The sequence below is a fragment of the Suricata suricatta genome, chromosome 8, assembly GCF_006229205.1.
Source record: "Suricata suricatta isolate VVHF042 chromosome 8, meerkat_22Aug2017_6uvM2_HiC, whole genome shotgun sequence".
Taxonomy (NCBI): domain Eukaryota; kingdom Metazoa; phylum Chordata; class Mammalia; order Carnivora; family Herpestidae; genus Suricata; species Suricata suricatta.
This window is the reverse complement of record NC_043707.1, coordinates 117,207,693-117,217,792: the sequence shown is the minus strand read 5'-3', so window position 1 is coordinate 117,217,792 and position 10,100 is coordinate 117,207,693. Positions and strand designations below refer to the sequence as shown.

Below are 10,100 nucleotides of genomic sequence, written 5' to 3'. Positions count from 1 at the left end.
CCCGGCCGCGCGTTTCCTTTGTGCGGCCGCGCTGGCTCCGCCCCGCGCCCTCCGGAAGGCGCCGCACGCCCGGCGCCCCGCGGCGGGTTAGGGACTTCGGGTTTCGCTTTAGGGAGGTGAGCGCCGCGCGGCGACGAAGTCAGCCCGCGGCCGGTCGGAAGTTCCTAGTGTCGAGGCGGACCGTTGGGTCCCGCCCCGGCCAATTCGGAGCAATAATAATAACGTGTAGCAGTAATGTGTCAAGCCCTAGGCGCACGCATTCCCATTTAGGGTTCACAATAACCCTACAAGTAGTCATTATTCTCTCCACTGGGAACTGAGGATCACAGAAGTTAAGTAATGACCAAAGTGACCCAGTTACACCTCCATAAACGGGGATAATGCCTACTCTTTAGACTTACTGTGAAGGTTAACTGAGGACATTTACACAAATTGCCTGCAGTGCTTGGCACACAGTTGGAGCCCAATAAATGTTACTTCTTTTCGTAAACCACACTGATTTAAACTGAATTGTCATGGCAAGCACAGTCTTAGTAGATACGCTAGGAGCTGTAAGGGATACAAAAGATGTACATCGTGACTCACACTTCTCACCACCCCACCCCCCAGCTTTATCAGGAATAGATGACACGAACTTCCTTCTCCAGCCTGACTTCTTTCTATTTCCAACGTTTTCCCACTTTCTTGCCTTTCTTGGCATTCGTGTTCTCTCCTCCCACTGCCTTTTTCCTTCAGGTCTCAACCATTTTTCTTTGTTTCTGCGTCTTACATTTATTTTATATGCCCTGTTTACTTCACTCCCTCTTTTCCTTATTCCTTTTTCTTTGTTATTTTTTTTTGAATTTTCAAAGCTTTCTTTCATTAATACCCCATTTCCTCCTCCTTTCTGATTTGCATTTCTTAGACCTATAAACAAAGGTAACGATAGTATAGAATATTCGACCTCTTTCTCCAAACACGCTCTGGCTTTCCTGCCTCCCTACCTTTATCTCCTGTAGTCCCTCCCAGATTGCCCTTTCCCCAACTTTGCATGTCTAGCTCCCACTTATCCTTCAAGCTCTGGACTCAAGAACAGTGGTCAGCAAACTATTTCCGTAAGGGACCAGATAGCAAATATTTTCGATTTTGCAGGATATACATTTTCTGTTGCAACTACTCAGCTCCACTGTTGTAGCAGAACATGGATATAGACACATGACACCCATGTATAAATGTGGCTGGGTTCCAATAAAACTTTATTTATGGACACCGAAATTTAGATTTCATCTAATTCTCCCATATCATGAAGTATTCTTCTTTTGATTCGTAAAAAAAACTTTAAACATAAGAACTACTGTTAAACAGTTTACAAAAACTCGTGCTGTGATGGGCTTGGCCCTTGGGATGTAGTTTGCCAACCCCTGCTCTAGAACGACACCACTTCCTCCCATCGATCTACCCTGACCTCTACTTGGTAATAAGTTTTTCCTCTTAACTTTTAAAGCACTGACATAAAGTCCTTCTATGGCATTTATCACATTTCGGTTTTTATTGTGTTTCCTTCCTATGCACCTCTTGTCCTTCCCAGCAGAGCTTAAGCTCTTTAAGGTCTGGCACAGACAGACCTTATTTCCCTAGTATTAACCTCCCATGCCACAGTGCTTTTCATGGAGGAGGCATTCAAACATACATGGAATCGATAAATATTTAAGTCTTGGGTGGTTGACAATTGTTTCCACTGTGCAAAGCTTACTTCTCTCATGAGATAGTATCAGGAACAGGAGGCTTGTTATATGTATAGATTTCAGAAACAGATTTTTGAGAGCTTTATAGAGAAGACAGAGAAAGCTAGGCAAATGTCAGTGGAGTTGCTGGATAACACGTACTTGAACAAGGAATGTATATTATCACCAACCTGCAGACAGAGAATGAGTCCTCAGTCGGGTCCTATTCGATATTTCTATCAGCAGATTGGTTAAAGACAAAGAGAACATGCTATATAATTTACAGATGGCAAAGTTAAGCAGAGGAGTTAATATAATGAATAACAAAATTCAGATACAAAACATTCCTGCCCCTTCCCTTATTCTCTCTGTGCCTTTGTTTACTTATCTATAAAATGGGGATGATAAAAGTTCCTGTCTCAGAGGGTTACTGTCAGGATTAAATGAGGAAATACACCAAAAGCCTGGCAGAGAAGGCTCAGTAAATATTAGCTATTAACTATTACTATTTTCCTGCTAGGCAGGAACTATGGGCGGAGTTCATGAGATAACGTTTACCAGATATAATTAACTCTATTTTGGCTCAAAATATAAATTGTACAAGTTTGAGACTGAGGAGACCTGGAATGATAGCAGTCCCTGTCAAAAGAAACCTCAAAAACAAAATAAAAAATAACCCCCAAGTGCAACCCTTTGGGATTCAGGTAACACAGGGCTCTGTGAACCAACGGTGTCACTCCCCTGCATCAGAGGAGCTAATGTGGGGCTCTGGGTGTATCGCGCTGAGGAAGGGAGGTGAGGGAGTTACACTTGGAGCCAGAGTCAGGGCACTGCCCTTTAATAGCAGTGTGACCTGGACCCTCTAAAGGCTTTATTCCCTCCTCTGAATTATGGAGACAATAATATTTACCTCCCAGGGGTATCATGAGTGAGTTAAGGAAAATCTTAGAACAGTCCTTGGCACACAGAAGGTATTCAAACAAATCTCAGTCCTCCCTTCCCCCCGCCATAAATGTAGCTCTAGGAAACAGTCCTGCCCCTTGAAAGGCTTATAAAGCTAGGTCCAGGTGCCAACCTACGGGGGCTAGTGGCTTTTTATATTTGGAATTACTGTGCTTACTTTAGGGGCTCACACTTTGGGGGAGTTAATGAAAAGGTAGAATGTGGCTAAACAAGAATGACCAGATGGTGGGAATGGGAGGTCTTGACATGGAACCGGTTTAAAAAAAAAAAAAAAAAAAGCAAAAGATCTCAGATATGGAAGCCTGGAGATTTTCCTTTTTGTTTTAATGGGAGGGAGAGGAAAGAGCCATGGTAACTGTCTACAGACCCTGCAGGAGACGGACTCTGTTACAATTCACAAGGCAGTCACAGCCAGTGGTGGAAGTTCCAGGAGAACTGGTTTGGGCTCAATGTGAAGAGCAACTTTCTGATAATTAGAGCAATTCCACGTTGGAATGGGCTGCTTTCCAAACTGGTGAGCCCCGTATTATTGCACGTGTGCCAAGAGAACAAACAACCTCCTTCCTGTCTTTTAATTTTCCCAATGTTCTTTCTCCACATTCTTTTGCTTTCCCTTTCCTTGATTCCATCCTCCATTCCTTCTAGTACATACGGAGCCCTTTCCCCTACTCTGTCCCCAAGTGCTTTTCCTCTCATTTCTGGGTTTCCAAACTCTTTGTCTCTTGGCTCTCCCCACCCACCCTGGCTCCCAGCGCACACTTAGTCCGAGGACTGGAGCTGCCTCCCTGACTCGTTGGTGGCCCACAGCTCAGAATGTCACAGATCAGAGCCAAGATTGCTGTGCACACCAGCAGAGAGGGGAAGGGAGGCAAAGGGACAGCTGTGAAGGCAGAGGTCATGCTGTGACTTCCCAGTCAGGGTTGAGGGATCCTCTGACGGAAACCCAGCGGTGGAGAAGGGCCACTTGTCACTGGGGGCTCATAGACTGATGGGGATCCCAGAGGTAGGCAGTTCTTTCAAAGATGCTTTCCATCAGCTGAACACCCTTCTAGTTCCCCTCAGGCATTTGCTGTAGCTTTGATCTACGACAGCCATTTGTCCTATTTCCAATTTCAAGAACTCCCTCTCCTACCAAAAGAAGCAGAGAACTGAGACAACCAGAGACCTGCTTGAACCCTCAGCTTGGAAATGCAAATACGTCTGACAGCAATGATGTGTAGGCCCCAGAGTCTGGATCTAGAACTTTCAACTCTCCTTTCTCTATCCTTTCATATCTTCTGGGTCCCCTTTCTTTATCTTTGGTTCATCCTCCCTTTTCCCCCTCTCTGTTTCCACTTCCGCAGCTTCCGTGTCGCCTCGTGGGCTTCCAGCGGTTTACCCACCCATGCCAGAGGCCCAGGTGAAATGTGCCAGGGGATGGCAAGGAAAACCGACCCTCTCCCCTCCCTCAGGGGCCCCACTCCACTTCATACCGTGAGCTGGGGACTGCTGGATGTTAGGGCTCTTGGGGGCAGGCAGGCCTCCGGGCATGGCAGTGATGATAGCCTGCGGATGTGGCGATGGGCCAGCCCGAGTCTCGGGCACACTCTTCTCCCCGGGTACTGCTTCCTTCCAGTCATCCGCGGTGCACTGCTGGGGCTGTTAAGGCACAGGACAGAGAGCATCCCATAAATTGCCTTTGCATCCTTGCATACTTCCCCGTTTTCTGAGGATTTGGGGTAGCAGGCAAGGACTATAAGGTTCAGCCAGCCCCGAAGTACGGAGGGTCCCCTTTTCTTGGAACACCCAGAATAGACTTCAACAAAAACATATCCAAAGGGGGGCCATGGGACTGCCCAAGATGTGCCCCCCCCCCCCGTTTGTTCCTCGGGCCCTGGCACTGGCTTACTCACCGCTGGCGAAGCAGGCTGCAGTTGCAAGATGACAGCCGAAGCGTGCTGGAGCCTGCGTTGAGGGGTGTGGGCCAGGCCCTCCGGGTATCCATTGTGGGGCCCAGCTTCCGGCGTGGGGGGGTGACACTGCTGAGCGCTGCCAGGCTTGTGCAGGTTGGCCGTGGGGCACTGCAGGGGCAGGGCGGGTGTGACGGGGCCTAGTGGCATGGCATGGGCTTCGGGGCTGGGCTGCGGGGCCAGGCTGGGGGGCACTGAGGCGAGCTGGGGCTGGGGTTGGGCTTGGAGCCGGGACTGCGGCTGCTGCGGTGCTGGGTGCTGTTGCTGCTGCTGCTGGAGCACAAACTGCGGCTGCAGGTGCTTCGAGGGCGGCTGCGAGAGAAGCTGGTGGGGCTGCAGCTGGGCATAGGCTGAAGGGGGGAAAGGGCAGGTCAGAGGGCACAGCTTGACCTTCTGCTGTGTCCCCAGCTGGGCCCCCTCCTACCTCCAAATCACAGTGGTTTCCCAAACTCAAGGTCTCCTGCTTTGATCTCTTTCAGCTTTCACCAAGAGCCTTGGTTGGCCACTGGCACAGCGCAACCATCTCTGTTTCCTTGCCTTCTTCCTGCACTGGGACATTGTTCCCTTGGGCTGCCCCTCAAAGCCCAAAGCAAAGCTCACCTCCTCTGTGAAGCCTTCCTGGATCATGCCTGCCATTCAGAGGAACATTGGATTCTACAGGGTGCCCTGTGCTCTCTCTCCTCTGTGCCCTTCGCTCGCTTTTCTCCCAGCCTGCGGTCTGTGTGGCCCCCCACGGCCCAGCCCAGCTCTGACCTTCGTACCCTCTGGCTCTGGTCTGGCTGGGCCTCCTCCAGGAATAGCCAATTGCACAGAGAGCCCCAGACTCTGGCAGGGGCCAGACTAGAGCTGAACTTCGGGTTCCTTCTGTTTATATACAGAGGGACCCTGGGCTAGCCGCTTAACCTCCTGAGGCCTCGGCTTCCTTGTCTGAAAGTTGGAAATAAAAATAGTTCCTCCCAGAAAGTTGTAAGGATGAAATGAGAAAACACTGTGTGAATATAATGAGAAAAACAAGTGACATACTGTTCATAGCACAGTGCCTGGCATATGGTCATGCTCAATCATTTCTAGCTATCATTAAAATGATCATTTCAATCTTGGTTTCGGTTCTCAAAGGCTCCAGGACTTAATGTCGATCATAAGAACGTGTATCACAGTGCATTGCATGTGCTTCTTAGCTCCCTTCCCTTCAAGATCATGCACCCCTTGTGGTCAGACCCTATCCTGTATCTCTTTAGCCAGAGCCTGGCATAATGCCTGACATCAGATGGGTGCTAAGGAAATAAACTTCTTGTCCTGAACTGGAATTCATTTGTTGTCCTGTGCTACTAGCTTTTTCTTCTCCCATTTTAACCAGGCCCACTCTTGGAGGTGAGGATTCTTATACTTTTTTAGTAATCTGTTCAGAGTCTAGCTCATGCCTTGTATACAGTAGGGATTCAGAAATCCAGCTCAGAGATTGACTGTCCTTCCTCCTCACTCTGTCTAGTGGCATCCAGGCGAGCTTAGCTTAGCGTGAGGACAGCTCAGCTGAATCTGTCTTGCCTCACAGTGGCCGTCCACAAAGGCTCCTTTGGCTGGAAAGGGAGCCACTGGAGAGGGGCTGTGCCTTGTAAATGCACAGAGTCACAGCTGGAAGCTCACAAATGGATTTTTACAACCAAAGGCTTCAGCCAATAGAGATAAAGGCAAATTTGGGATCCTGAGCTAACATTTTAAAAGGATCCTATGATCCTTACAGGTGCAAAGGAAGCAGATTTCAGTGTGTGTGTGTGTGTGTGTGTGTGTGTTCTTCTTTCTTAAATTTTGTCTATTTATACACACTGTCTCATCACAGCCCAACACAGAGTTCCAAGGAGAATGCCAATCAGAATGGAAGGAAATGGAATAGAATGGAAGGAGAAGGGAAAGGAAGGAAAGGGAAGGGAAGGGATGGGAAGTGGGGGGGGAAGGGAAGGGAGGGAAACAAGAAGTGTTAAAGGAAAACAATGTGGTCCATGGTGACTGACTGCTGTAGGCAGAGAGGGAAAAGGGACAGCCCAGGGACAGCATCCAGCTGTAGCCTGGATGACAGTGAATACAGAAGAGGGAAAACTCTGGAGGGGACCTTGCTGGGTTTGGGGTGATGGTGGAACATCCAAATGGAAATTGCCAGTAGGCATTTGGAGACTGTAAGTTGCCCCTGCCTCCAACTTAAGCCTTGTCTCCCAATTCCACACTGAATAGCACACAACTTAACAATCAGACAAAATTGTTAATCAGGCAAACTAAACAATCGGGACTTTTTAAGATGACTTTTGACAAGCACCAGAGAGATGCGGAAGATGCCATGCGGTGCCCTGTTAGGCTCGAGGGGCCAAAAAGACCTGAAGAAGGATGGGTACAATCACTGAAAACGCAAGCAAACCTTTCTGTCTCTCAGTACGAAGTCATGAATTCCTGCCCTGGGAACGGCCGCTCCACGGCTGCCCTTCTGGGGTGAGAGCTGGCATAGGTGCAGGGCAGAGAGCTGAGCATCAGTAGCAGGTCCTGCTACTCCCTGGCCGCGTGGCCTGAGGCGAATCCTGCTCCTTCTCGGGGATTCAGAGCTTTATTTGAAACCGGAGATTTGGGTGAGGTGAGCACATGAGTCTCTCCCAGCTCTAATCTGATGCGGGTGGCTATCACAGGAAAGTTGTTGAAAATTTGGGATTTATAAGGTGGTGAAAAGATTTGAGAGGAAAAGGGGTCTAGCTCTCCAGTGCACAGAGTACAGTTAGGGACAATACACGTTTGCTGGCCCACTATCTCAGGGCCTCCCCCTCTAGCCCACTCTCTCCCTTCTGAGCTGCTCCTGGAAAACTGGACGCATTGTTTTAGAATAGATGATGCTAGTGTAGGGCATGGCTGGAAACAAAGCTCATGAAGGCTTAGATAAGTTCATAGATCAAAAAGACTGAAGGTAAGGGCGCCTGGGTGGCTCAGTCGGTTAAGCGGCTGACTTCAGCTCAGGTCATGATCTCACAGTTTGTGGGTTCGAACCCCACGTTTGGTTCTGTGTTGACAGCTCAGAGCCTGGAGCCTGCTTCTGATTCTGTATCTCCCTCTCTCTCTGACCCTCTCCTGCTCATGCTCTGTGTGTGTGTCTCTCTCTCTCTCTCTCTCAAAAATAAATAACCGTTAAGAAAAAAAAGTTTTTTTTTTTTTAAAAGACTGAAGGTATTTTGGGGGAGTGTACACCCATAACCTACTGAGATTAATAAAAAGCAATGACCATGATTTAGCTCTGGCATTATCCTGGGTCAAAAGTCCTTTTATGTAAAGTATGGCAATAACTCTCTAGTTGGTCTTTCTGATTCCTGTTTCTTCTCTCTATAATCTATTTTATGGATTGCAAATTAATCTTTCTTTTGCAAGTTAATCTTCCTAGGGCATCAAGGACCCTCCTTTGTCTGTTGTCTAAAGCCTTTGGCATTCAAGATGTCTTTACAACCTTTAATTTTTATTATTTCTTTGATCAGAGCAATCTACTACTCACTATCCCCTATCAAGAACTTCCGCTTTGTCTCATCCAGCTTAGAGTGTCACACAAATCAAATCCTGGTCATCCTTTCCCTGCTGTTACAACCAAGGCGACTCTTCCCTTTCTTGGAGCCACACCAAGGTCTCTGCTTTGCAGCCACCTCAGAAATGCAGAGTGTCCAGTGGTCAGGTGTAAGCTCTAGAGTCAAAGCACTTGGATTTGAATCTTAGCTCTGCCACTTACCAGCGGTATGATGGCAAATTACTTGATCCCTTTGGACCTCTGTGTCATCATCTTTAAAAAGGGGTAATGATGATACCTATTTCATAGTTATTTCAGTAAATCACTTATCTCCTTTAGGGGGCAGAATTTGCGGGGTTCATTTGTTTCATCCAAAGAAACTTGCATTTAGTGGATGCAAGTATTGGGGAATGAACGAATGAATGACAACATGGGTGGGACTCTGTCCCACAGAATGTTTCCTCTTCAGAGCCAGGGCATGGAGGAGAGGGATATAAACTCACAGATCATTCTGGTTTAACCAGCATCCTGCTTTACTGAGTACCCTCTTCCTGTCCAACCCCTGCTCACGACCTTCTGACACTAACTCACAATCCTACCCCCAAATGCTCGACTTGCTGTCCATACAACGTCATATCCTAGAGTGCCTGTTTTGCTTGGATTTTGGTGCTTCCATTTTCTGAAAGGCCCTCCTTCTGCTTCAGTGATCCAAGGCTTAAGCTCCTTTCGCTCAGCCTCAGCTCCTGTTGTCTCCCGCCTTGCCTTAACCTTTAATTATGGGTTTTCCCTCAGAATTCCTGAACGTTTTTATTGTTTGTTTGGATTCATTTGTGGTTTAACATGTACTGTCTTGCATACATATTTCTTTGATTCTTAAAAAAAATTGATTCTTATTCCCCTTCTCCTTTTACCATAGCATCCCTTGAATTGGCATGATATCACAGTTGCTTTTGGCTCAACTGGCAGTGCTTTTCCTCCTTACAGTTTAGTAAAATAATGGTGCACCTCACCATCAGTGGTGTCCTAGATTAAATGAAATGGGAATACTTTTATTCTTTTGTGTGTGTACTTCCTATCTATCCAACTATTCTTTTCTAGTCAAGGGCATATTCTGTTTCTTTTTTCTTTTCTTCTTCTTTTTTTTTTAATTTAAAAGATGTGCTTTTGGGGCATCTGGGTGCCTCAGTCAGTTAAGAATCTGATTTCAGCTCAGGTCATGAACTCGAGGTCCATGAGTTCAAGCCCTGCGTTGGGCTCTGTAGTGACAACTCAGAGCCTGGAGTCTGCTTTGGATTCTGTGTTGCCCTCTCTCTCTGCCCCTACCCCACTCATGCTCTATCTCTCAAAAATAGGTAAATGTTAAAGAGAGAGAGAGAGAGAGAGAGAGATGTGCTTTCATTTAGCTGGAAGGTTTTTATGTGTCTTTCACCTTCCACATTGTCCAGCATGATACTCTACATTTTGGAGATGCTTAGAGAATGTCTGCTGGTGATCATGGTAAGATCAATGAATGCTTCTCCCTCTGTCATGAGCTCCTGCTCAGTGTGGGGTGGTGAAGAGTAATATCTGATTGCAGCCACGATACTGGAGCAGGCCATTGCCTCTCTTCCCTACAGCTAGCATGGGAGGCTGTGGCTTTCATATCAGTTTATGAAATGTTAATACACAGAAGTCTCTTTTTCCTCTTCTTTTATACATATAGATATTTTAAACATTTATTTATTTTTGAGAGAGAAAGAAAGAACATGAGTCAGGGAGGCCAGAGAGAAGGCAGACAGAATTGGAAGCAGGCTCCAGGCTCCAAGCTGTCAGCATGGAGCCCAATGCGGGGCTCAAACTCATGAGTTGTGAGATCATGACCTGAGCTGAAGTCGGACGCCCAACCGACTGAGCCACCCAAGCGCCCCATCTCTTTTGCTTTTCCTTAATTTCTCCTCATGCCCAGGAGCTTCATTTCTCCCC

General features: G+C 47.3%; 1 protein-coding gene across 3 annotated transcripts in view; it reads right to left on the bottom strand.

Annotated features, from left to right (window-relative positions):
• PHC2 (polyhomeotic homolog 2) overlaps positions 1-10,100 on the bottom strand; it is a 115,211-nt gene that overhangs the window by 25,445 nt on the left and 79,666 nt on the right. For all 3 annotated transcript variants that reach the window (XM_029949453.1, XM_029949454.1, XM_029949455.1), the window contains 2 exons: positions 4,559-4,965; positions 4,139-4,304 (listed from right to left, as the gene is read on the bottom strand). In XM_029949453.1, the coding sequence (XP_029805313.1) occupies positions 4,139-4,304; positions 4,559-4,965 (573 nt within the window). The remainder of the gene's footprint in view (positions 1-4,138; positions 4,305-4,558; positions 4,966-10,100) is intronic.